Here is a 27,818-nt window from a genome sequence, read left to right as displayed (position 1 = left end):
GGGGGGCGATCGACGGCTTGCAACAAAAGGGGCGCAAGGAAACGAGGTAGGGGGTGCAGGCGCGGGATCCGACAGGCGACCCCCCCCACACACACACGTTGCCCTTCCTCGTTTTGAACCCCGCCACCCACCCGCTCTTATTTATTTTTTTTTCGCCGTGCGATCGCACCGAAGGGGGTTAAAAAACAACAACCCTGAAACAAAAGGGGCAGCTGGAAGGGACGGCACAAAGGGGCTTCTGTTAGCCTGGCCGGCCGCTCTCCAACCCCCCCCCCCCCACCTCAAAAGAGCTGAGCATAGAGGGGAGGCGCCCCAACGTTTTCCCCACCTCAGCCATTTATTATATAGGCAGTCCCCATCTTTCTTTCAAAAGGAGAGAATACATATACTGTATATATAGCTGAGGTTGGCGGCGGGGGAGTGGGGGGGACGGGACACAGTTCTGCCTCGCCCTAATTCAGGAGATCTGCCCCTCGGGAATGGTAAATATAGAGGACCCAGGCGTCCTAGGAGTTCCCTCTCTCCCTCGCTCTTTTCCCATTTGTTAAATAAATAAATAAATAAAAACCCTTGCAAATGAGACACCTCCCTTTCTAACCGCTTGGAGCCAAGTTATAAAAAGGGCCTCGTGCTGTTGTTCCCCACAAGGAAATCACCTTTCTGGAGGTAGGCCTTTCTCTGAATTATGTCCTCCTGCGCTCTCTCTCTCTCTCTCTCTCTCTCTCTCTCACACACACACACACACACACACACACACATGCATGCATTTATACGCACCCTTCAAATTTGCTGGATTGCTACTACAAAGTAGTATATGCATGTGAAAGCTTGCTCTGTAGGAATGCAGGCATAGACTGGGGATCCTTGTATTCTTCACTTGCCCCCCTCCCCACCCTTTACAGGGACAGGCTGCTGGAGTTGGGCTGTGACAGACAGAGATACCTGGTGATTCAGGCGTTCCTTGCCGCTTTGTGTGGATTTTGAAGGAGGAACTGGGAACTAGGCCTCATGAGCTCCCCTTGTGATATATCTCCGCGAAATATCATCACCAGAGTCCAAAGGAGAACCACCGCTGCCAGTACTTAAAAGCCTTGTTTAATATGCACCGACCGAATGGCTTATTATGCCTTTATGTAATTGGGTGGTACAAAAAAATAGGGGGGAGGTGTGATCCTGCCTCACAAATGCGACAAAGGAAGGTATGGCACAGTGGGACTCCGTTACATAACGACAAGTGACATTCTTATTAATAGACACTGTCACCGCTGCCTCATCTCTCACCAGCCCTCCCAGGTAGACAACATGGAGGTCAGACCAGGCGATTGCTGACATCGCAACAAGTCCAGACAGGGTGCCCTGGGGGAGCTGGATTCATCAGTCCACCCCGGCGGATGGCTCAGATGTATGGGTACAAGACACACACAGAGATAATCCCAAACCCTCAGAACCTGCTCGCATAAAGACCTCACGCTTCCATGCAAGGTCATCTGGTGGGTTAGTAAATTGGCTCCATGACACATCACAAGCTTGATAGGTTTTGGAGAACTCATAAGGTTGAGAACATAAAGGAGAGCTCTGCTGGATCGGACTGATCCAGTCAGCATCCTGAGTCACATGGTGGCCAGTAAAAAGATGACTCTGGAAAGACAAGACAAGAGATAAGTGTAATAGCCTCTCCCATAGTTCCTCAGCAACCAGTAATTCAGCAGCTTATCTCCTCTGAATCTGGTACCATAAAGTCATCATGACGAGTTGCCACTGATAGCATCGTCCTTTATGAATTTGTCGAGTCCCCCTGTAAAGCCACCTAATTCAGGCTACCATACAGACATCCTGCTTTACTAGATAGAAGCCCTATGTCAAGGGCCATATTGCTGAAAAACTCATATTGCTCCGGAATAGAGATACAGAATACCTGTAAAACATGTCACATTAATCTTGAAGGACGCAATCCCAAATTAAAAACTGGATCTGCATTATAAATGCCAGTTTAACCCACATTACATTTGACCCTCGCAACATCCCTGTCACACCCACATCCTTCAGAATGTGCCAGAAACCTAAAGGAATCTCACATGGGAAGATTGCGCAAGAGTCATTTTGATGCAAACACAGACCATTAGCTACATGAGTAATATCTTACGGTCAAGGCATTTGCAGGCAAGAATGAGTTGCCATCTCTGCTCCTGCCAGCTACAGACAGGAAGCCTAGGTCTCCAAAGGTCACCGTCCAAATCCCACTCACTGAACAAAAATTCAGAAAAACTAATAGAACTTTAGAAGTTCAGTGACGAAGTTGTTGCCCTAAAAATGGGCCAATATTCAGCTAATAATAATAATAATAATAATTTATTATTTATACCCTGCCCATCTGGCTGGGTTTCCCCAGCCACTCTGGGTGGCTTCCAACAGAATATTAAAATACAAGAGATGAGGACAGGACGACTGAGGGAGCAATGTGACAAAGTGGTTCGAAACAACAAAAAGTACCTTGTTCTTTGCCAGACACGGCCATCTCGATGCCTGGCACTACCTAGGCTATCACAGCTGTGCCCATTCAACACCCACCCATCCCAGCTAGCTCCCACACTGTCCTGCACTGCTATAATTCATGTGGCCTCTCCAGATGGACATCCAGTCAGTCACAGTTCAAGTTAACTCACAAGTCAACCTGCGATGGCTTCATGCAGAACATGGGTGAAGGTCAGAAATCAAAGGATAAGGGAGCATTCAGGTTTCTGATTTGCTGATTGTGGCCACATATTGGCACTTAGCTGCCGTGAGAATAGGGATATAATAATAATAATAATAATAATAATAATAATAATAATAATAATAATTATTTATACCCCGCCCATTTGGCTGGGTTTCCCCAGCCACTCTGGGAGGCTTCCAACAAAATATTTAAAATATTATAAAATGGGATGAGATGCCAACATCAGTTCAGGAGTGTGTGTGTATAGGTAAGTGTCCCTCAAGGGGACAGATGGACACACCCATAAATAGATCATGTAAGTGGACTCAGGAAGGGGGAAAGAAGTGACCAAATAAAGACAGAATTTTCAAATGTCTGGATCTTCGAGATGATGAGGAAGTCGTAGCACAGAGGTACAGCATCTGCTTTCCAAACAGAAAGCCCCAGGTTCAACTTCCAGCATCTGCAAGTAAGGCTGGGAAAGAACCCTGCCTGAAACCCTGGAGACAGTCAAGTGTAGCAAACACTGAGGAATATGAATGAATGGTCTAACTCAATAGAAGGCAGTGACAGGAGCGAGCCAGCAGTAAATCACACCAAACACATTGGAGTTAACTCTTTTATTAGCAAAAACAGGATCTGCACAGGTGTGCCAGGCCTAATGAGCCCAGCAATTCATCTCTGGCAGGTCTTGTCCCCATGAAGCGGTTGCGAAGACTGAAGGTCCCTGCCTCCCCACAGCTGCCTAAGTCCCCTCCTCTCCAGTTTTCCCCAAGCAATCTGAGACTGTGCCTGTGTGAAGTTAACTTCTCTGCGCTTTTCATGCCTCTCCTGGTTCTGGGAGACTGGGGAGAGGGCAGTTTGTCACAGTAGGAAGGGGAGACACCCGTGCCTCTTCACCAGCCAAACTCATCTCTGCCTCTGGGCCTCCCTTCTCTCCTACATCAGCTTCTGCCTATAATTCTGGACTTCGCTGTGCCATAGACTTTCCCCGCTCACTAAGCTGTGTTACCTCTTCAACTTCCAACACCACCTCCTCCCAGTCTTCTCCCTCTTCTCCATCTAACCACTCATCGTCATCCCACCCCTAATTCCCTGGCTCTGAGCCTTCTTCCATTGGGGGTAACCCCAACATATTCCTCTACAGCCAATCTGTCTGTGACATCCAGCTACCTGTGTTTGGCCCAGTTGCTTTGCAAGACAATGGGACACACTCCTGTGTGTGTGTGTGTGTGTGTGTGTGTGTGTGTATTTCATACAGAACAAAAATGTAGTAGAGTGCCACATTCCTAGCTTGCCCATTTGCCCCACTCAAGAGTATTATTCTCTCTCGTTTGAAGCCCAACTTAGAAAATAAATAATCTTTTGCAGGGATACTCCTGTGTTCAGTTCCCTTTCTCCACCCATAGCCAGACATCACAACCTAAAGAGCCCAAGGGCTGCAAATCGAAAAACCTTTTCCATTCTCTCATGCTGGAACGGGGGGCGGGGGGCGTTTACACCAATATTTAAACCAATTGGCAGCAGTTTCAGGACTGACAAAAAGAAGTACTTAGCGCAAAACTCGTAATTCACTTATGGAATTCCTTACCTCCAAAATGTGGTCATGACCACAAGCTTAGATCACTTTTTTAAAGGCTTAGACAAGGAGAACACTGCCAATGGATATTAGCCACAATAGCTAAATGGAAGCTGTTGTGTACTGAATACCAGATGCTGGGATCAAAGGGGGAACAGGCCATCATGGTTGGCAACGTAATACTGCACTAAATGAGCTTTCAGTCTCACCCATAATGCTCCCTGTTAATAGACAACAGGGACAGGGAGGGCGCTATAAGAAACCAGCCATGGGGAAAGTTGTGTTTTCTTGGGATTATTCTATGCTGGCCCGCCAGCATCTATTTCCTCTTTCCCTGGTCATTTAGAGGAGCTCCTTATAGAGTTTTGATCTTCCCTCATATTGTTACTAGGCTCCTATATTAAGCGCTGGCAGTCTTAACATTGCTGCTGCATAAAAGGGCACCAAATATCTCTGGACAGGACACATTTGCTGCTGGAGGCTCTGGGATCACACATATATGATTTCCAGGACTTTGGAGGAAACAGTTTATGACACTTTAAATGGATGCTTTTATATCTATGTCCCACCTCGCATCTCCCCATCCGCCTTCTTTGGCTGAGCAGGGGCAACACGTTCAGCTGTAGCGTATTTAATCACTGGCCTGGGAATGGCATATGTGACAAGGAACTGCATGGCAGTGAGTTGGTGGGGGTGAGACAGAGGCCCCTCACTTCCAATCCTCTGCACTAAGCACAGAAATGCAGCAGGTTACTGCAGAAGGGACTAAACTTACAAAGCTGGTCTACAGGATAGCATCCACACTGCCTTGTCCTGCACAAACCTTGCAGTTTGTTGCAGTCGTCAGCACTCCTTCGAGTATCCCTGCTCTTGAAGGTTAGGCAGGTGACTACTGGAAACGAGGTGCCACAGCTGAAAAGGTCCTGTGAAAAACCCTCCCCAAAGAGGCACACCTAAGGCCCAAGTAAACACCTTTTTGTTTTCCTGTGCCTTCCCCAATAGAGTTCTATTGCCAGTTTTAACTCTCCTAGTGTTTTGGTGTTACTGTTGGTTTTTGTTACTGTTTTGGGGGATTACATTGTTTAAAATCCAATAAAACACAATTCGATGTAAGTTCATCCGTCTTCTCCATTCCAAAGGTGGCTAAAATAAATTAAAAATGTTTGCCTAGTGCCTCCTCTCCAAGTCAAATGGTTTTAGACTTCATTAATCATCATTTAATTGGACAGGAGGTACTGGATAAGGTTATGTCATCTTACTGCAAACCATCACAGTTCATTTTGATCCAAAAATACACTTTTTATTTTAATCTCACCACAAAAATACACAATGAAACCATGGAAACAAGGCACTGTTTATGCTTTAGGCACATCCCTACACACCAGTGCCTGGTAATTTTGCACTCCCAGTTGACTTTGATGAACACACCAGCTTGTTGGGTACAGGCAGCGCAGCCAAAACCAGAAGGGTGCTAGCATAAATAAGAACCTCTCCCAAAGCCTGTCGCCGAAGTCATCCAGAGGTGTCTGAGCAAGGAGCACAGGACCCAGTCCACTGCCGTAATCCCAAATTATGAACTGGAGAGCCTTCAACCACACTCAAGGTGCAGAGAAGATCGTGCAGGAATCTGTCATCGACGGGATAAGTCTTGATCAGAATGGTAGCCTTCAAGCTGAGCTACCCGGACATCCACAGCTCTGCAAGGGAACAGAGTAGAAATGCATACCACCTTTAAGGGCTGGAGGAGACCAAAGCAACACAGCCATACTGTCACAGAATAAATTGCCCATCAGATCAGGCAGCTGCAATTTGTTTGGAGCAGTGGGGCAGCACTCAGCAACCGCTCATAGCTGAAAGCAAAATGCCCTTTGCACTAAAAAGCGCCAACTTATCATAAATTCTAAGATGTGCATAAATTAAGCAAATTTTATTTCCTGCATACTTTATTCTGCTTCTCTCACATATGAAAAGTGTCAAAATGGCATGTGCGATGCCTAAATCCACTAAAAAAATAAATAAACATAAGCCACACTTCTGACTTTTGAGATTACTAGATATTTCCTACATGCTTTCAATTGTCACAGCTGTAAAGACTAGAAACATTGCAAATATGAATACAGGCCATCAGAAAAAGCTGAATTCTGTGCTCTCTATTATTATTATTATTATTATTATTATTATTATTATTATTATTATTATTTAAGTGATTGCTTAGAATCACTGAATATCCACTATCCTGTCCATACAAAGAATTGTACTTTAGGGAAGGATTAAATCTGGATGATTTAATTCTCAGCAGCTAGCAAAGACTTTGGAACAGCAGCAATCCCAAGAGAGAATGCCTCTAGACAGTTTGCCATGAGCAGCGACCCACCTCAGCTGGCTGCGCAGCAACTCCCTCTGGCCCCTTAGCACCTGTAACAGGGGGTCGTCCTCAAACTCTGTGCCATCCGAGTCTGCAAAACAGAAAAATTAACTCCACTTTAAGTGCTCTCTCCTTTTCCTACCAGTCAAGGCTGTGGAGCTCTCCAATAAATACCTGCAGGGATGTTCCAAGCTGTCTGTTGTTTATTTGCTTAGAACCAAACAATCAGTGCAAACCTGTAAAATACAGTGGTACCTCGGGTTAAGAATTTAATTTGTTCTGGAGGTCTGTTCTTAACCTGAAACTGTTCTTAACCTGAAGCACCACTTTAGCTAATGGGGCCTCCCGCTGCCGCTGAGCCACCGCTGCACGATTTCTGTTCTCATCCTGAAGCAAAGTTCTTAACCCGAGGTAATATTTCTGGGTTAGTGGAGTCTGTAACCTGAAGCGTATATAACCCAAGGTACCACTGTAACCCACTACCCAGGCGCTTACCAATTCCTCCTGCTCAATTCCCGCTTCCACATATTCCCCTGCTCTTGCTCCAGCCTTCTTCATCTTCTACCCCCTCCCATAGAGCCCACACACTTTTCTCTCCTTCTGGGCTGTGCCTGTATTGTGCCTCTGGCTATGCTGGTACTTTGACTAGAGGCATGCTGCAAATAGCTCCTGTTACAGCACCAACACTATGACACACAACATCTGTAGTTCTAGGTCTGTGCAAAAAAAAAAAAACACCCTTGCTGGTGTAGACACCTTTAGACACCCTGTCTCTTGCTTACTCTGTTCCTTCTCTAGCTACATCTCCATTTCCATTCTACCCATTACTGATTTGGTCAGTGTGTTTAGAATAGTTGCAAAATTGGAATTAAGCTCATGCTTGCCCAGTGGAAACTGAACAGAGCATCATCATTGCCCATTGCCAGTGACAGCCACCCAGTGGTCCAGAGCCCAGGTCTAGGTTTCCTGTCCAGAGTTCATGAAATGTGAAGCCAGGCAGGAACTAAATGAACAAGCTTGCATGGGTGGGACGAAATGGACCACAACATGAATGTTTAAAGCCCTCCATGAAATCCACATATCTGCCATTCCCACAACTATCCCACCTTCAGCCTGCTCCAGCAGCTGAGCGGCCATGTTCAGGAGCTGGGGATGTGAGGGAACAGAAACAGCTCTTGGCCGAACTTCGTCCAGGCTTCGACTCTTTGAATTCCTCTTTGGTTTGTCCCTATGAGGACCTGGAGAATCAGGTGGGGAGAAAAGTCTTTCGGCAATCACCTGGATGAGAGAGAAAGCTAGTTAAATCTCCTCCTGTCCTCCTGGAAAGGAAAGCAGAAGTGGAAGAGCCCATTTCAGATACCCCCAAGCAGCTAAATGGAGCTGCTGGATGATGATTCATCTTCCATTTCTATAGTAAAGTCATCCCCACAACCCACTGGGAAATCTGCAAGTGTGCTACTTGATTACATTTTGTTTATCTACATAAACTTTCTGAAAGTGCTTTTTTCCCCCCTGGCACAGTGGTCTTTAAGGGGTCCACATCACATTACAGTGGTGCCCCGCAAGACGAATGCCTCGCAAGACGAAAAACCCGCTAGACGAAAGGGTTTTTTGTTTTTTGAGGTGCTTCACAAGACGAATTTCCCTATGGGCTTGCTTCGCAAGACGAAATGTCTTGCGAGTTCTTGCAGGTTTGTTTCCTTTTTCTTAAAGCCGCTAAGCCGCTAATAGCCGTGCTTCGCAAGACAAAAAAACCGCAAGACGAAGAGACTCGCGAAACGGATTAATTTCGTCTTGCGAGGCACCACTGTACCTACTGAGAAACTCCTTAACATCTGCCAAGATGTCCATGCAGAGAAGGCCTGATGCTTGCCTGCTGTCTGAACCAACCTGGCTGCAGCCTCCAGTGCTTTGAGATAATGTCACAGCAGGCCACAAGTCAGTCTGGTTAGCCTGAAGGGAAGCAGTTGGGGAGCAGGCTACTAAACCAACTTTGATAAGTGGAGGCATTAAAGTTTCCCATTCACTCCTGTCTGAATTCACAGCGCAGCCTGTGAATTTGTTTTCTCTCCAGCGGCTTTGCAGAAGGTCAATAATGATGAATAAGCCGTCTTTCAAATGAATTTTCTGTCTGCCAGAACTGATTGTCACTGCCTCCCACATGAAGGGCCTCACATAAACCTCCCTGGAACACAGTTTGAAAACCACTGTTCCTGTGAAATATAATGTGGGGATACTTCACAATTTAGCATTAAATTTTTGTTAGCCATAAAGGAAGTGGGGGCAATTGGAACACATGGGGGGGGGGGGTGGAATCAGAGGGCAAGAAAAGTGTTAAGGATAGAAAGTGTCTAGGTAGAACTGGGGAGGGGCCTGCACTGAGTCAAGGAGTCCTGTCTGAGATTAATGGAAACCTCAGACTAATCCTTATTCCTAAATCTTTAGCAGTAGCTGCCAATAAAAGCATTCCCATTTGTCTCTGCAACCATGTGGACTAGAAACATCATCCGGACTGAAGTGCTCACTATTCTGCATGATAGGCCTCGACATCACACTCTGATGACAGCCACAAAGATTGCCAGATCATATGCTTATACCTCTCCCAAGACGTGTTGAATAGAATCTTTTGTGTGACTGACTGGTGGCCCCCGGAAGTCTCTGACTGGTTTGGCTTGGCCCTGCTCAGTTCTGAATGCCTTCTGGTTCCCTCTGGGCTCAGTGTGCACTCTCTCTACAGGGCGGGCTGCCTGTTGATCCTGATGCAAAGTGCTCTGGCCCAAAAGCTTACTGGTTCCTGCATGCCTTGGTAGGGGAGGAGAGTCTTGGTATGCAGGGATAGGATCCTCTTGCAGAGTTACTTCCTTCACTCCTTGCTCTCCCTTTGGTTCTGAACTTCCAACCAGTACAATCCCACTGCTGAAGGGAGAGGCTTCTATGAGCTGTGTGGAGCATGGTCCATTTTTCACAGAGTCTGTGGGGCAGCAGGGATGATAATCATGCAGGGTGGATTTCACATGCAGCTGGGTTTCCGATGTTGGCTGCACTCTTCCACCTTCACTCTTCCAACTTGCAGGTTCTGATGGCTTCTGGGCCGTTCTTTCTACCTGCAGGGAACAACGATTGAAAAATATACATGACTCAGACTGCATCTACTGGACTTTCTGAGATGGAGTAGCGAGATGCTTAGAAGCAGATCCACTCCTCTCTGAATACTTTGCCATACTGTATAGGATCAATACTATGATGGGAAAGTTGTTTACTTCATCAGCTTCTAAACGATTGAAGTGGGGTGGGGTGGAATAGCCACAAGCATCTTGGAAGTTATAAAGATGAAGCGGCCTGAAACGGTGCATGAACTTTGCAAGGTTTTTTCCACTTCAGCTCTCAACAGCAAGGTAGCAAGAGCTGTGGTCCTCTCATGCATCACACCCTGCCTATTGCTTGTGCTTCTCCATCCTGTTGTGCACTGAAAGCATGGCTCCATCCCCTGCTTCCAGGGCTTTTGCCTTGCAGCTACACAACACGGAACAATGGCAAACTTATTCACCTCAAACTCTTACCAGGCTAGAAGCACGGGTTGGCTGGATATGTGGACTCCTCCAAGCTAGAGGGGACATCACAGCAACAGCCTGGCTCGCTTCCTCCATCTTTCGCCGCAGGCGCCACTGAAAAAGGATATCATCCTCTGGTTTTGAAGAAGAACATGGCTGAGATCTTTGAGTGATATAGTAAGGGAAAGCATTCAGACTACCTAGGGAGGCAGAGACAGACAGAGAGAGAGACAGAGAGAAAGAGAAAGAGAGAGAGAGAGAGAGAGAGAGAGAGAGAGAGAGAGAGAGAGAGAGATGCATATGAATGGAGTGTCTGCAGTGAACTTCTGAAAAAGATCTGCAAGATACAGGCATTGTCCATCACTGTTTTCATTTTGGGATCATCAACTTTGAAAAAGTGTATATTGATTTGTCTCCTTTGGTGATAGCTTGTATCAGTCACTGGATCTTTTACAGCAGGGTGGAGGAACCAATGGCTCCACAGATGTTGTTAGACTACAGTTCCCATCATACCTCACCACTGGCTATGCTAGCTAGGGATGACGGAACCTGGAGTCCAAAAGAGCCCATTCAACTCAACCAGCATATGATAAAGCATGTGTGCTTTTGAACAAGAATCAATTTAATATCAAGACAACATGAATTCTATACCAGTAATTCTGTGACCTCTAGAAATTTAGCAATACAAATTTGCAGTTGCTGTTTTGCCCAGTTTATTCAGCTGCTGTTACCCTGTCCATGCAAGATCCTGCTCAGCAACCCCTCTGGCCTTTTGAAGTTACCAAGGATTGCCTGAAGGGCTAGCAATTTGTTTGTTTGTAAATGAAAGGGGAGATTACTGGGGTGCCCCTTACCAAATTCTGCCTTTGAGTGATGCACTGAAAGATAGGGCAGTCTAAAGATTTGTACTAAAGCAGTCATCATTCTTCATAAATCGCCAAATAAGAACATCCACACTGTTTAGGAGGCAGAGAGACTTGCACTCAGCCAGCTACTAGTCTAGCCAACTTGCTTTTCCGCACTCCCCCTGCCCCCAACAACACTCACTTTCTGTCATTGTCCTGGGACCACAACACTGGCATTCCTTCAAGACAGAGTTCTTCAACCTTGGGCTTCAGATGTTGGGACTACAACTCCAATCACCCCTTACCAGTGGCTAAGCTGGCTGGGGATGTTGAGATTGGAATCCACCAACATGTGGAGACCCCAGGTTGAAAAACACTGCCTTAAGAGGCAAGGTCCTGGATCTCATGTCTTACCTTGCAGCTCGCCAGGGCCAAGGTGATGTGGAGCACGACCGGTCATGTCTGTGTCAGCATTTGTGATGGTGGACGTGGAGGTAGAGCTTGCATGCCTGGAGCTGCTCAACGGGGATGTGCTGCATGGAGAGAAACATATGAGGACAGGCAGGTTATTAGGAATGAGAGGCAGCTGGGGAGAGAACAGGAAGAGAAGCTGGAAGGCCCATTAGACATTGAGGAAGGGCAGCCTAGATGATGAGTGAAATACAAGGGAGGTTAGTACCTTCTATGTAACAGCCTAGCTGCTCTCTCCTGCAGTTTAACAGTCTCGGGGTCCAGAGTAGAAGAATCCTGTGAGTCCCCCTACAAAAGAGCATACAAAGGAATGGGTCAGATAGGAGACTCTATAGCTGGGATGAGGGACTTGTGGCCCACCAGATGTTGTTGAACTCGAACTCCCATCAGCTCTAGCTCATAGGGCAAATGGTCAGGGATAATGGGAGTTGTAGTCCAACAAAATCCAGGGGGTCACACATTCCCCACCCCTGCTCTATAAGGAAAAGAATCAGGATTCTGGCAGTAGGGCAAGGGGAGAAGCTGCAGCACCTATGGAGTGCCTAGTGTTAGCAAGCTCATGACAAAAAATAGAAGATGGTCAATCCAATGGGACAAAGGTACTTTGATCCACTGGTGCAGACAAAGTAGGGACAGAAAGCAGAAGAACACCACTTAAGGTGAAACAGTCACCAGTGATAATAAGCAGGGAGCTACTGAGACAGAGGAAATTGAAAATGGTCTTCTGATTTGTCAAAGTAATCAGCCAAACCAGGACCAAGAAAGACTCCTGCCTGCCTGCCTGCAAATTCTGAAAATTTAAGGTTGCTTGGTTCTTAATAAAAGATCCAAATGGGAAACCAAAAACTAATCATCCTGCTGAGAAGTGCTATAGTGAACATCACAATTTTCTCCACCCAGAGCACAGGCCTCAAAGCAGGACCAACTTTATGCATATGATTTCCCCATTTATCATGTTTATATTCTTCAAGGAGACGAGGGCAGCATGTGTGATTATTCCATATTATCCTCACAACAATCCTGTGTAGAAGGCTAGCCTCTGAGATATGACTGGCTGAAGGTCATTCAATGAGCTTTATCACTGAGCAAGGATTAGAACCTATGCCTCCGGATTCTGTACAATATTCCTCAACCCTGAGGGTTGAGATTAACAGTGATCCGCAAAGATAACATAACTATATTATCTCCTTTTCTGATGGACAGAGTAGATTCCTCCCCACTCCTAGAGAGAACCTCCTTACTCACCGAGGGAGACTGGTCCAGAGCAGGACTGAAGAGAGACTGCCTCACTTCACTCTGGCTACCGTCTGCAAGGAAACACCTTCATTGCAGATTTCTGACTCACACAGTTCAAACATCTTTGCAAAGAGCCTAATCTTTAGATCTTGGGTAGCTCTAGGCTCCCTCCCTCCCTCCTTCCCTTCCCCTTTCATCCATAGGCCTGAAAAACTATATGCTTGACTTTAAGTTATCTTCTAAATTATAGGTGAAGAACCCTGAAGAAGGCCACCCTTTGGATGGGTTGCTTGGTTGTGAGAAATGGATGCAAAAACTACACAGAACTCCCAAGTAATAATGGAGGCCGTCAGAGCCCCCCGTCACACTTTGGATTGCTTTGATACCTTAAAGAAAATACCTTAGAGCATATGCAGAGTTATCTGATAACTACAGAGAAGAGGGGACAGATTTAAATACTGTGATTTTTAAAATCCTGGCACACTCCTATTATTTATTTTAGGCCCTCTTCCCAGTTGATGCCAGATGGGCACCTGCAGACTGTGGCACAATGAGGAGGGCCTCTGAGATTATCTTACTGACCAGACGGGTCTGTGTAAAAGGCATTCTCTCAGATAACCTGATCCCAAGTTGGTCTCATATTTCTCTCTTATGGGAAAAGCTAGGACAGGAGCGACCCGTGAGCGCTACCCACCACTGCTAAAAAGTTCTACTTCATAGGAATTAACACGTAAGTGCTGGACAAGGACACAGCTCCAATGTGTGTGACCATATCTAAATCTGCAATTCTTCAAATCTGAAGTTTTTCCTACCAATAGCAACCACTCTTTTGGCTATGGCAGCTACTGCTCCAACACAAATCCAATCTTTCTGAGGGCCCACTCATCCTGGTCTGCCTTGATAAAAGTGTTCCCCATTTCGGCACCCTTCTTGTTGGACTCAAGTACCTGAAGTTGGCGATGTCTCCTTCTTGGAGATGCTGCATTCAGGGGGAAACGAGTGGCCAAGCCACCAGAACTGTGCAGAGTGACCATTTGGTGCCCAGCGCTCCCTGCGGCTTGTGGGCTGCCCGTAACGAAATCGCTCCATATACCTGCCAAAGGATCAAAGGTGCCGCATCACAGACATGGACAAAGAACTTTACTTCAATGTAGTGATCACTCCCAAGCTAGACTAGAGACTCAGTACAGTGGTACCTTGGTTCTCAAATGCCTTGGTACGTAAGTGTTCTGGTTTTCGAATGTTTTGTGGACGCCGAACATCTGATGCTGCTGTTGGCTATTGTTTCTGGGGTGCTTGCACCAATCAAACATTTCAGAAGTCAAATTGACTTCCGGAACAAATTAAGTTTGGCACTTTTGTTTTTGCTATTTATTTTGCATTTTTGTTTTGGAGGCTTTTCGGTTAATTTGTTTTTGTGACTGTGTGGAACCCAGTTCAGCTACTGATTGATTATGTGACTGTGGAAATGGATAAAAGCCCCCCATCCAAACAATGACTATCATCAGTGCAGGTAAGATTTTTTTTTTAAAAAAAAAATTATCATCTACAGTACTGTTTTATTTATTTTATAGTACAGTACATTGATTATTGCTTTCATTTTATGGACCAATGGTCTCGTTAGATAGTAAAATTCATGTTAAATTGCTGTTTTAGGGGTTATTTTTTAAAGTCTGGAACAGATTACGGTAATCCATTTTGCAATACTTTCTATGGGAAAGTGCGCCTTGGTTTTGGAACGCTTTGGTTTTAGAATGGATTTCCAGAACGAATTAAGTTTAAGAATCAAGGTACCACTATACTCTGAGACAAGCCAGTATGGGAATTTGCATCCTACAAACAGACTTGACTGAGGGTATCAGATGTGTTTTTCTTCCAGGTAGTATTTGAACCCAGGACTCCCATCCCCACACCAGTCCTGTAAACTTGCTGCTCTGCCCACCCACCTGAGAAGAAACCCTTAGCTAGCAGGCTTACCTGGCAATAACTGAATCGCTGTCTGAAACAGATTCTGGGGGCTTTGGTGAAGCCAGTGCCTTGATCCCCGTTATCTGCTCTGAGGGAAGGCCTTTTGCTCCCTCGGGAGTCAGAGAGGAAGAACTGCGCTCAGTCGAGGGCCATGATTCATTGAAGGGGCTTGTGGAGTCTGACTCTGGGGGTTTCACCTCCTGGTAGCTGGACCCAGGAAGCAAACCTGGGGTTGGAGGACTCTGTGTTTCTGCCTTCTTGGGAGAGGTGGGGCAATTCTTGTGTCGTAAACGAGACGGGCTCAGAGCCTAGGAGAAGGAAAGTGAGTTTTCAGAGTTGGTGGGCCCAAAGGGTTGGCATAAACCTTCCAGAAACGTTCAAGCCAAGATGTAACAGAACTGCCTCTTCCTATAGCTCCACTTGACAACTGTTTAGTCATTACATTTTTATCCTACACTTCCTCCAAAAAACTGAGGGCATCAAATGTGGTTCCCTGCTCCCACATCCTTTTCCATCACAACAATCCTGCGAGGGAGGCTAAGCTAAGAAAGGATGAATGGTCTACGTCATGGTTGAGCAGGGATTTGAACTCCCAGCATTCTAATCAATATACTTTATTGGCTCTTTCCAGGCCTAGCTCAACCCCCAAGAATACAGAAATGCCCAAAGAGGAGCATTCATGTTCCACTGGATAGCCAACACCATGGAATTTTTATCCAGCTCCCGAAAGGGACTGGTTCAATAGAGATCCAAAAGACCTGTTTGACTCTTCCTGCTAGCAGCTCTGCTCCATTTGATTTCCTCGCTAGTGACTCTGCAGCATTATTTGCCCACCTTGTCTCTCCCCCATCTCACCGTATATCGCTGCTCCTGCCTCAGTGGGTGTGCCTGGGAAGGGTGGTAATGGCTCCGCGAACAAGGTTGCTCCAAAAAGGGGCTTCCCAGGGTGGAGAAAACAGCCATACTGCGGGCAAGCAAGGAATCCCAGTTAGTGAGGCCCGGCCCTGCCTAGACTGGGCACTTCTTAACAGAAGGAAACCCATCAGGTCAAACCCTTTTCTTCCTCTGGCTCTCCTACCTGGAATCCATTATTCTACACCCAGGTGTTCAGCTTTGATGGCTGCAGATGTGGTCTCTACATGCTTTCCTCATGGGATGATCGAAGGCTTCCCAAAGTTGGTGCTGTAAACAAAAGAAACAATACATACATACATTTTGGCATAGGCTTTACTTCTTTTGCGTAATTTATTTTGTTTCCAAATGTTCGTAGGCTTTTCCTCCACCCTTCCCTTTTGTTTTTTATTGGGATATTTCTGGTAATCATGATTTAGCTGAAGGAGGGTAAAGGGGTAAAAAGAAGGCATGAAAAATGGGGGCAAAAATATTAAGATGCAGTTTTGCCAACATAAGGATGGGTACTCAGAGAACTCATATCACTGCTTTTTCTAAGTGCTCAAGAGCCCTTCATATACACTAGCTCAGTAAACTTTATAAACAATCATTTAAAGGTCAGCACTATTATCCCCACGTTGCAGGTAAACTAGGGGACAAGAGGCTCAGCGATTGTGGTTCATCAATGGCTCCCGACAAATACACGAGTGAACTGAGAAGCTCTAGCTCATACTCATCGTCACTATTACAATGGCTCTCAAATACAAAGTTGGCATGTGGACCTGGAAACTGTTTCTCACCCCCTTTACCTTGCCACTGTCAACATGTAACTCAGGAAGATTAAAAGATAAAGTCAAGGAGTCATATTCAAAGTCTCACTCTCTTCTAATTCATGCCACTCTCTGCTTCCATCTGCCCATCTATGCCACCTCAAGTACCATCATGGAGCAAAGGCAGAATATAAATGAAATAAATGAATAGAAAATTACGTCCTGCTACTTCAGCACCTGAAATTGCCTCCTTGCACCTCATCAGTCTGCTCCTCGGGCAATGCAGGCTCCAACCACCTTAACATTTCTCCACAGCCAGGAATCTGGCCACCGTGTGCCTGGCAAAGAAACCAACCACAATGTTCTCAACTGTGGGAACATTAAAAAAAGAAAGAAGAGCCCAGCACTGCAGAGGTGGAATAAAATCATCCTTCATACAAACTTAAGGCCTCACTCTATGGTATGTGTAGTCTATTTGTTAATCCAGCCCAGGGAACTATATATAAATCCATTGACACAGAAGCAAAACAATTCCAAAATGTGACAAGCTCCAGACCCGGGAAATGTTCTAGAGCAGCTAATCTGCTGCACAATATTATGGATTTCCAACTTAGCTGTGGTTCAGAGCAATGAATTATTTGCATAAATGAATTCTTTCCTTCCTGCAGCTAGGAAGGAAATTTCCATGGCACTTGTTTGCGCAGTGTGCAGTTGCCAAGGCAACAGTTTTTGTTTTGCCCCCTCCCCCGTGAAAGTACCCCATTCACTGACCCTTCCATACTATGAAACGATGAACAGCATGAATTTCATTGCTCTGGAATAAAATGTTATGACTCCAACTAACATCTGATCAAAAGGTGGAGTAATTCCTATTATAGCAAAACAGAGCAAGCAACTGGATTGGTTGGTATGGGATAGAATAGCCTTTAGGACTATCACTGGAAGATCAGAGTTATGAAAATTGGACAGAATCACGAGGAAAGAAAATTCAACTCTGTAAGTGCACCCATCAATTGACAAATCTGTGAGAGCATCTCTGTGCTTTTAGAGCATCTTCCTGTGCATCTCCCAGCAAGGCAGGTCTGAGATGTCCACCTGCAAAAATGGAGTTACACTGAGAGAAACGCTGTAGCCAAAGCGAGTTCTTACTTATTTAGGCCCACACATCAGGCACAGCTGCAGTAAATGCTGGGAGGATAGCTCAGAGACAATCATTCAAACACAGAACAGTGAAAATCCCTTCATAGCAGAACCACCAGCCAAATTGAAATGGTTACCAAGACAGCCTGTTTTGCTAACTATTGTGACAACTTAACAGGCGGCTACTTGCAGCCAACACGTCAGATCTCACCAATGGCAATCTGTGGCCCTAGGAGCAGGTGGGGACAGTCCATTCCCCTGAGCCCTTCTGCCTGGAGGATAGAACTGTGCTGACTGTGCCAATCCTGATCCTCATTTTTTGCACTGGCCTGTACCTTTAAAGCCACACCTTGCCCCAACACTGTACCGACAAGGAGGACAATGGGGCTTCCCAGCAGACACATGAAAACAAATTTCACTATGGCCAAACAAAGACAACCAACCATACCCTAGGCCAGGCACGTCCAACAGGTAGATCGTGATCTACCGGTAGATCACTGGTAGATCAGTGGCTCCCAACAAAGAAGCCAAACAACTCTGGCTCCCCTAAAAAAACCTCAACATTCTTGCCCTGCACCCCACAAAAATGGGCCTTCCTTCTCCATTTGACCTGAACCCCCCCAAATGGTGTATATCACTGCCAGTTTTTAACTCTGAGTAGATTGCAGTCTCTAATCTAATGTCTCAACAAATGAAACTGATCTGTAGAAAACGTAACTTGAAAAAGAGAGACATAGCACGTACATTTGTAAACCAAGAAATCTTTAATAAAAATTTATTAAACGACAACAAAGGCCTCTGACATGCTAATGTCAGCAGATGAACAGGAAGCTGCTTGTACACCTGTGAGGTACCGTATATGCTGACTGAAAGACCTCTGGACTTTGGTGCGTTGAGAGGGCTCAGCCTCTCTAGGGGGAAATAATCCTGTCTACACATTTGTTCCCAGAAGCAAATGCAGAATTGAAGGCATGGTGAAAATGAAATTCCTTACTTAGGCTGCATTCCTACATGAAGACATCTGAAGGCAGCCCTGTATCGGGAAGCTTTTAATGTCACCATGGTTTGTGTGTGTTTTCATATATTCCGTTGGAAGCAGCACAGGATGACTGGGCAACCCAGTCAGAGGGATGGGACACAAGTACCGGTAATAAATTATTATGATTATGATTATGATTATTATTACACTTAGGGATCAAGCCTCAAGTCAAAGGGATTTACTTCTGAGTAGACATGTATAGGCTTGCACTGTTAGAGAATGCGCACACCACAACTGGGGTTGCCATAAGCAATTCAGCCCCGGGCTTCTATGCCTTATCAAACAGAATGCAGTGGAACCTCGGGTTGCGAACATGATCTGTATGGGAAGCACATTCGCAACCCGCAGCGCCGCGATTCGGTGCTTCTGCACATGCGCAAAGCGTGATTTAGCGCTTCTGTGCATGTACGACCTCCGAAACCTGGAAGTAACCTGTTCCAGTACTTTCATGTTCGGCGTGGTCCGTAACCCGAAAGCGCGTAACCCGCAGCGTTCGCAATCCAAGGTATGACTGTAGTGATTACAGCTAACAATACTAAATATGGTGTTACCAGAAAAATAGGGCTTCACTTTAGGGCCAGACCCCTTACCTGAGTCACAATGGACATATAACATATAGTGGAAAATTTGAAATATCAGTTTTAGCCCTGCATAGGCACCTAAACACTGGCAAGGAATGGAAAGTATTTTTTCCATGCCAAACAACATTCTAACTGGACATCTCTTCCTGCCAAAGGACAAAAGGATTGTCCTCTTTATTTCTCCCCCACACTGCACTTGTACATGAAATTCAGCTGGCCAGGCCCATTTCTTTATAATGCTTGAGGAAGCATTAATGATTTTTTTTTAGTGGCTACAATCTAGCCCAAATGCTGCAAATGCAGAACAAAGACCATTAGCAAGCATGAATACTATCTCCTAAAACAACTTCACGTTGCATTAGCAGCAGATGACATACAGAAAGGGTAATCCAGTGACCGCTTCCATTACCGCTTTCCAATAGACTACCATGCACTTTGAGAAAGTACAGAATTGCTAGAATTCATTCTTCAAACTGTACTGGTGCATTATTTAGTTCTCCAATTCTTTAGTTTGGCACATGTGAAGAGTCAAGGAGAGACAGACAGCAGTCTAAACGGAAAGAGGTCAAAATGTATTTAGAATGCATTTGCAGTGTACAAGAACAACACAATTTAGGGAACTCTCATTGCAGAGTTTTCAGTAATAATAATAATTTATTATTTATACCCCACCCATCTGGCTGAGTTTCCCCAGCCACTCTGGGCAGCTACCAATCGAGTGTTAAAAACAATACAGCATTAAATATTAAAAACTTCCCTAAACAGGGCTGCCTTCAGATTTCTTTTTAAAATAAGATAGCTACTTATTTCCTTGACACCTGATGGGAGGGCATTCCACAGGGCGGGCACCACTACCGAGAAGGCCCTCTGTCTGGTTCCCTGTAACCTCACAATGAGGGAACCGCCATAAGGCCCTCGGCGCTGGATCTCAGTGTCCAGGCTGAATGATGGGGGAGGAGATGCTCCTTCAGGTATACAGGACCGAGGCCATTTAGGGCTTTAAAGGTCAGCACCAACACTTTGAATTGTGCTCAGAAACGTACTGGGAGCCAATGCAGATCTCTGAGGACCAGTGTTATGTGGTCCCGATAGGTGCCAGATATGTTGATTCAACAGGATCAAATGGAAATTCTGCTGTTCTATTTTAAACTGTAGACTAGGGAACAGCAGGAGTGGCACACACACAAAAAACAACCTACAGACTCCTCTGAGATCGCTATGCAAAAACACGCCCACAATTATTTTTCTCAGAATTTCTGCCACTATTCCAGTTTAGTGCTAAACCATGCTATTTGCAGAGCCTTGATGCAGCATTCGAGGGGTAAATGGGGAACCAGGCAAGTACACAAGGACATAATCAGCTTCACTTCTAGGCAATCACCAGGTCCAGTTTGCAACAATTCCATTCACTTTTTTGTGTGTGGCAAAGAAAATTAAAGAACAGAAGCAGGCCCCTCTTTAAACTGCTAAGCACAGTAAACATGCACTTGAGTGGATTTCCATGGTCTTTCGGTGCCAAAAAGACAGATCAGATGAGTGTTTTGTATGCCTCAAAATAGGCCACTCATCTGCCACAAATCTCAAATAAGGTCTGGAGTGGAAGCAGCAAAGCCTTAAAACAGAAGCAAAGATTTAAATATCCTAATCCATGCTGCTGCTCAAAAACTCTTCCCTGGCCCCAAAGATAATCCTCCTCTTGCAATACCCCCAGCAAGCACAGAGATTCTTCCTTGAATATTTGACACCACAGCACTTGACGAAACATGGACGTGCATAATTCATAATTTAACCAAGCGGTGATAATTTAAGCAGACAGCTACGAGAGACCTGTCTAGCATTGAGAGTTAGCACAGAACTTCGCCATCTCTGCAGTGGTGTGGAAGTTGCTTCATTAGCTGGAGATGTCAATTTCCCTTCCTTCTCCAGCACACCACCCATCCTGCTTTTCCACCTTGGCAAACCAAGATCCTACTTCACATTACCTACAGAGATGGCAGGAGCTATTGATTATTCTCACACAGGTCCTGGTGCTGTGAGCAGTGCACCTCCGAACTGCAAGCTTGGGAGCCTCGTCATGCGCTGGCAAAAAGGGTTAAGGCTGCATCAATGTTCCTTCGCTTGGTTTCAAACTGGCATCTTTAGGTTGGCAGGTTTAAAGAATGCCACTGTGGGTTGGCACGTAAAGCAGGCTGGCTTTGCATTTTAATAGGGTGGCACAAAGGAAGAGAAAATCTTCAACCCAGATGGATTAAATAAATTGCTTGTGGCTTACTTTATGGCACCTGCTCAGGCTTGAATCGGTCTTCACTGAATGTAGATGTTCTTGCCTGTTTTCTGGCTTGTCCTGCTTTTTGGCATCAGAAGTCCCAGTTGTCAGCATTTATGGGGTGAATGAAAAGAATCCCAGCATTTTCTGTTACTGTTTTCTTTTCCCCCTTCCCCTTGTGCAATTACTGTAGCTCCTACATACACCAGGGGTTACTAATGCAAGTCAAGCTCCACTCAAGTTAATAAAAAAGGTCCACGTTTCAGTTGGTCAGGGAGACCATCATAAACACAGTCCTTTCCTCAAAAGGATCAAATTCAGTATCTACGATTTGTGGTTGAAAGTCCTCCAAATTAGTATGTGACAGCTCTGCTTTTTTGACAAAAAAAATTCTTCATATTCCTCTTTACCAGATCCCCAAAATTACATGCATTCTTATACCATCCAAAGTTATGTAGTTCGCAACAGTTACACCAAAGATTAGTGATACTTTTTTAAAAACTCAGACACAGTATATTACTATCCCAATCATTTCTATAGTTAGGTCATGTTGGCTATGCAACTTAGCTTCTGAACCACACAATTCTTGTAATATGTGCATTTAAGTATTTTGTTTCTTATGTAAAAAAAAAAAAGTGTTATGGCCTTCTGGCTAAAAATTAAAATAAACCTATTAACCCAATAAGATTAGTGGGGGGGGGGGTTAAAAGAAAAGTGCTTCATATATAGGTAAAGGTAAAGGGACCCTTGACCGTTAGGTCCAGTTGCAGACGACTCTGGGGCTGCAGCGCTCATCTCGCTTTACTGGCCAAGGGAGCTGGCATACAGCTTCTGGGTCATGTGGCCAGCATGACTAAGCCGCTTCTGGTGAATCAGAGCAGCGCACAGAAATGCTGTTTACCTTCCCGCCGGAGCGGTACCTATCTAACTATTTGCACTTTGTCGTGCTTTCGAACTGCTAGGTTGGCAGGAGTAGGGACCAAACAACAGGAGCTCACCCCATCGTGGGGATTCAAACCACCGACCTTCTGATTGGCAAGCCCTAGGTTCTGTGGTTTATAGTCCTCTACTAATTAACTTACTAGATTTTAGTACAAATCAGAAACATCATTGGCACGGATTTGTAAAAATGTTACATGGGGAAAAATATATATGAGGCACTACACTTCTGTAAAACAAGAAAATCCTTAATAAAATATTTAAAAAAAAAAAAAAAAAAAAAGAAACATCATTGGCATTAGAACAAGGAAGCTGAATATTATTTCTTTCCGTTGTTAAGGTTTCTAGAAGCTACAGGTCCTAAGATTATAATTCTGTGAGCACAAACACAAAGGGCCCTTGCCTTGCGTGGAATAAAACAAGTGCCACTGAATTTTCTATGTCTCCTGCAGAAGATCAGGAGAGGACAAACCCAGAGCATAGTGAAGGACTGCTAGGAAAGAGAAAATAAATTAACCATTGGAGGGGGGTAGGTTAAAAAAGGGCTAAATGCAGAAATAACTAAGTACACCACCCTGGTCACTGAGACATTAAGGGGCACGAATAGCAGCCTCTCCTAGGGCCTTCCCGAGAGATCAGGACATTCCTCTAAAGAGATGAGAACATACGGATGTGCAATTCATACTCTCACCATAGGGCCCAACCTATCCTATTACACAGGAATGGGCAGGGACACACCCCATCAGTTCTCTCTTGCACTGGCTCCCAGGACACTCCCTGCGTCTGCAGGTGAGGCCACAGCTGGCTCACTCTGCTGACAAGCCAGGTTGCATTGCTTTCACTTTGCCAGAAAGCTTCAGAGAAGGCAGGTAGGATTATGATTTCCAAATAAAACCAGGGAGTTCTGCATACTAGTGCAAAGAGGTCATCCCATTCTTAGCAGTCCATTAACAGATACAACAGCCACGCTCTACAGCCTCAGAAACCATAAGCCCTAGGAATAGCTAAACAAGCCACATATTATTATAGACTTACACTCCACATTTCTAATACATATGTATTACTCCCTGCTACTAATGGGAGACTGCTCCACCTGGCAAGTATGTCCTGGCCCAATGTTGCAAATAAGGCCATAAAGGTTGCTAATCCATTGGGCTACACATACAACTGTAATGGTACAAACCCTAACCTTGTCTGCCTAGAAGTAAATTCTGTTGAATTCAATGGGGCTTATTTCCAGGTAAGAAAGATTGCAGGACTGCAGTCATTTGCAGCATGCCAATAAGCTTGAAAAGGAACAATACTTCCCATTTGCCAAAAAGTTACATGGTTATGCGCTATCCCCATAACGTAACCCCAATGTAAATTGAGTGTCAACTGTATTTCTAAACTAGCCGCAACCAATTAATTGTGGTCGAAAGGACAGAAATGTTTGCTCCAAACCTCAGCACCATCTTCATGAGCTCTAAAAATGCCAGATGCTCAGAACTATGACTGAATTTCCAAGTGGCAACTTATTTGGAAGCAACACCGAATGAGCAACTGCAGTTTAGTACATTTAACAGCTGATTGCAGAAATGAGTAGCACTACTATTATTACATATATATCTCGGTTTTCGAACTTAATCTGTTCCAGAAGACTGTTCGACTTCCAAAAAGTTCGGAAACCGAGAATCAATTCACTGGCTGCAAAGTCAATGGAATAAAATGAAAAATGCACCTCAGAAGCTGTTTGCCATCCGAAAATCATTCAAAAATGGAAGCATTCACTTCCAGGTTGTCTGCATTTGGGTTCTGAATTGTTCGGCTTCCGAAGCGTTCGACAACCGAGGTTTCATTATGTGTTCGTGTGTGTATAATAATTGTATACCACCCTTCATCCAAAGATCACAGAGTGATTTACAACATAAAAATACAAAGTGAGAACACAAAATGCATAATAAAACACAAACAAACTAATAACCCCTTACCAGAACAGTCTGACAAAATAAAGGCATACACATAAGTTTTATTACTCCTGGGAACACAAAACCATTATGAGCACAAACATACATGTGACATTATGAAGTCATGAAGTTAACTAACTGGAGGAGAAGAAAGAAAGTAAATTCTGAAGGGGGGGGGGGGAATCTATATATCAACCAGTGGTAACTTATGAAGGACTATGAAACAGAATAATAGGTTTCCTCTCTATTACCTGCCCACCCCGGGTTCAGATTACTGGTTATAAGTAGTGGTGCTTTGCTCCCAACATGAACTATTATTAGACCATTAACTTACTTGAGGGTAACTCTTGAAATCAGTGTGACATGACTTCAGATAAGCATGAATATAGTCAACCTGTAAGATTGTCAAAGAAATAGGCAGAGGTAGTTGAGCTATTAAGGTGCAAGGAAGAAAACACCTTCAATGAACAGACAACCGCCCCTACATCTGTCATAAGAATTTTCACTACTAGGTAGAATCTACATACATTTAAAAACCGTTGTTATTTTAAAACATTTTGAAAAATACATTGAATTTTGCATAGCTCGCTTTCGCCATCCAGTGTCACATTTGTATACTGCACTTTACAACACATTTAAAGCGTTTTATTTGCAGCTGTGTAGCTGAGTCAGGACCTGACTAATTGCTCAGCTAACATCACAGAAGGAAGATAGCTTGTGCACTGTGCTCAAACACATTTCATTATTACACATACCACATGCAACTTGGCAACTACCCTCTTTTTCAGCATAGCATTTCATGATTAGCCAAAAGTTCATCACAATTTACAACTCAATGCCATGCAATTACCTAGGATGCAGCAAGTGCGACCAACTCGTTTGGGGCTTGAAAAACAAAACTCATTTCATTACAGGTTTCACCATCCACAGATTCACACTTCTGCAATCTGGAGAGGCAGAAATCTAGATCTTTTTAAAGAGAAAGCAGGGATTTCCCATAATTTTAACTAAGCCTCACAAGTCATTTCAAAGTTTTGGAGATATGTCAGTTGCTCACTTCCAACTCAAAACCTGATCAGAGCCAATTTACAATTCATGTAAATTGCTGGATTTTTTTTTTATGATCCCACAACCCAAGGCAAATCTGAGGTACAGAAAGTTCAGCATCAACAAAAGTCACATAAAGCCAGAAGCCACAGGGGTCTTAAAGCAGAAAGCTTCCAGCTAGTCACAGACCCATAACTACAAGACTAAAAGCCTCTGATGAGCGAGAGGCTCCAAAGCAAAGTTAACACATTCCAAACACTGGTTTAAAAACAGAGAGGTCCTGCAGATTATAGCCTGGAGCAATATTCAGATAATAACCAAATTTTTTCAATGTGTTTATCAAAGCACTGCAAGGAAACGCAACCTAGGTGGGACCACTTTACATGTCATATATTTAAGGATATGCTTAAAAAAACAACAACACCTGAATGCAACAAGCTTGTAAGCTTGTTTGCAAATGCAAATAGCTACACATCAGAACTCCCTCTTGAAAATACATGCACAGGAACAAACCTAGGTCTGTTGCCAGGTAACGTGTGAAATGGCCTAAACGTGTTAAGTTTTGAGAATCATACCAAGCGAATCCCAAACAAGCAAGTCTAGAAATGAATAAAGCTTTGGGGTGGCGTCTTTCAATGCACAGCGCAATCTCTTCTGCTCTGCGGGAGTTAATTCCGGGATAATCTCCAACCTAAACTAGAATTCACACCAACGGGGCCTGCATTTCTGAAAACAATACTGTACTCCCTGCACACAAGAAAATCTAACAGCCACAGCTGAAGGGAATGGAGCTGGCTTGGTTTACTACACAAACACAAACAGATTAAAAAAAAATTCCTTGCAGTAGCACCTTAAAGACCAACTAAGTTAGTTCTTGGTATGAGCTTTCGTGTGCATGCACACTTCTTCAGATACACTGAAACAGAAGTTGCCAGATCCTTCTATATAGTGAGAAGGTGGGGAGGGGTATTACTCAGAGGGGGGTGGGAATGGGTGATTGGCAGATAGCTGTGATGAGCCTGTTGACGACACCCATTCCCACCCCCCTCTGAGTAATACCCCTCCCCACCTTCTCACTATATAGAAGGATCTGGCAACTTCTGTTTCAGTGTATCTGAAGAAGTGTGCATGCACACGAAAGCTCATACCAAGAACTAACTTAGTTGGTCTTTAAGGTGCTACTGCAAGGAATTTTTTTTTGTTTTGACTATGGCAGACCAACACGGCTACCCATCTGTAACAAACAGATTAGGTTGCCAGTTCCACACACACCCTTTTCCTTCCCGCCCCCCCGCAAGGCCCAGCTCATGTGCCCTTAATAGGACCACTAGAAGCCAAAGATTAGCAGAGGAAGCTTCTTCCACCACTGAAATCTCCATGCCTGTTACTTTCTCCAACTAGTGCTCCAGTGCTTTTTTCCCCCTAAATAAATATTTAGGGTCATTTTGACTCAAGAAAACTACCATTTTATAGTTCAAATCGGGGGAAATAAAGACAGTAAATGGACAAAAGTACAAAGAGTCACAAAATGTTTAGGCCGGGTCCCCAGATGTTGTTGGACTACAACTCCCATCATCCCTGAGCTCTGGCCTTGCTAGCTAGGGGTGATGGGAGTTGTAGTTCAACAACATCTGGGAACCCACAGGTTGAGAAAGGCTGGTTTAGGGGTATGCGCCCCCCCGGGGGGGGGGGACACTGTATATAGGTGTGTTTTTCTCTGCCTCTAGCTGTTCACGGCTCAGCATTTTAGCAGCCCCTCCTCAGGGTCCCTTCCAGCTCTACGATGCTGCTACCCTAAACACCATTACAGTGGTACCTCAGGTTACATACGCTTCAGGTTACACACACCGCTAACACAGAAATATTACCTCAGGTTAAGAACTTTGCTTCAGGATGAGGACAGAAATCGTCCTTTGGCAGCGCGGCGGCAGCAGGAGGCCCCATTTGCTAAAGAGGTGCTTCAGGTTAAGAACGGACCTCCGGAGCAAATTAAGTACTTAACCCGAGGTACCACTGTAGCAGGGTGTAAACCTGCGTAGGATTACACCGCTAAAACACACTTACCTGACAGTGAACCCCAAGGAATACTCCTCTGCAGCAGTCCCTCGGGATTTTGCGCCTGGAGATCGGCGCCGGATTCAGTGACCTCTGGCGCCCCTTCCCCGGGGCCTAAAGCCCTTCTTCCCGCTCAACCCGAGATGAGCTTGCCGCCTTGGCCGTCGCCTAGCAACCGAAAGAGGAAGTCGCTACCCGCGGAGGATGTCGGGTGCGCGGCTTTTTCCTCGACCTGTCGGCTTCAGTACTACCATTCCCACAAAGCATTGCGCGCCGAGCCCTCCGGGAGACGACTATACGCCTGATGGATCCTCAGTTCCGTTCGGGCGCACAAACTACAAATACCGTCACGCTCTGGTACTACTTGATTGGGTGCGAGTCTCATGGGCGTACCCAAGTGGGAGGGGGGGCAAATCCTCAAAAAGTATTGAAAA

The 27,818-nt window shown here is 44.9% G+C and overlaps 1 protein-coding gene and 1 long non-coding RNA gene across 2 annotated transcripts; one reads left to right on the top strand and one right to left on the bottom strand.

Moving 5' to 3' along the window:
• Positions 1–9: 9 nt before the first annotated feature.
• Positions 10–16,467, top strand: LOC144328461 (uncharacterized). The gene is made up of 2 exons (XR_013393736.1): positions 10–666; positions 16,246–16,467. It is a non-coding gene; the product is annotated as an uncharacterized LOC144328461 (long non-coding RNA).
• Positions 5,553–27,610, bottom strand: PROSER3 (proline and serine rich 3). Its single transcript, XM_077932076.1, has 13 exons — positions 27,394–27,610; positions 15,789–15,892; positions 15,566–15,674; positions 14,720–15,018; positions 13,690–13,835; positions 12,752–12,813; positions 11,715–11,794; positions 11,450–11,568; positions 10,200–10,390; positions 9,237–9,743; positions 7,746–7,917; positions 6,649–6,730; positions 5,553–5,971 (listed from the first exon to the last, which is right to left on the bottom strand). Exons 2-13 carry the CDS (start codon positions 15,797–15,799, stop codon positions 5,905–5,907), a joined length of 1,845 nt encoding a protein of 614 aa, XP_077788202.1. The 5' UTR covers positions 15,800–15,892; positions 27,394–27,610; the 3' UTR covers positions 5,553–5,904.
• Between the last annotated feature and the right edge of the window lie 208 nt (positions 27,611–27,818).

Source organism: Podarcis muralis, chromosome 7 (genome assembly GCF_964188315.1).
Source record: "Podarcis muralis chromosome 7, rPodMur119.hap1.1, whole genome shotgun sequence".
NCBI classification, from domain to species: domain Eukaryota; kingdom Metazoa; phylum Chordata; class Lepidosauria; order Squamata; family Lacertidae; genus Podarcis; species Podarcis muralis.
This window is presented reverse-complemented; position numbering and strand designations above follow the sequence as displayed.

Bases quoted from the DNA above. Each gene is read 5' to 3' on its own strand.
- PROSER3 (XM_077932076.1), bottom strand. The intron at 12,814-13,689 runs GTACTTGAGTCC...GTTTCCTTGCAG, and splicing joins GGAGACATCGCCAACTTCAG to ACGGTAGCCAGAGTGAAGTG. The intron at 5,972-6,648 runs GTGGGTCGCTGC...GTTCCCTTGCAG, and splicing joins TTGCTGCGCAGCCAGCTGAG to AGCTGTGGATGTCCGGGTAG.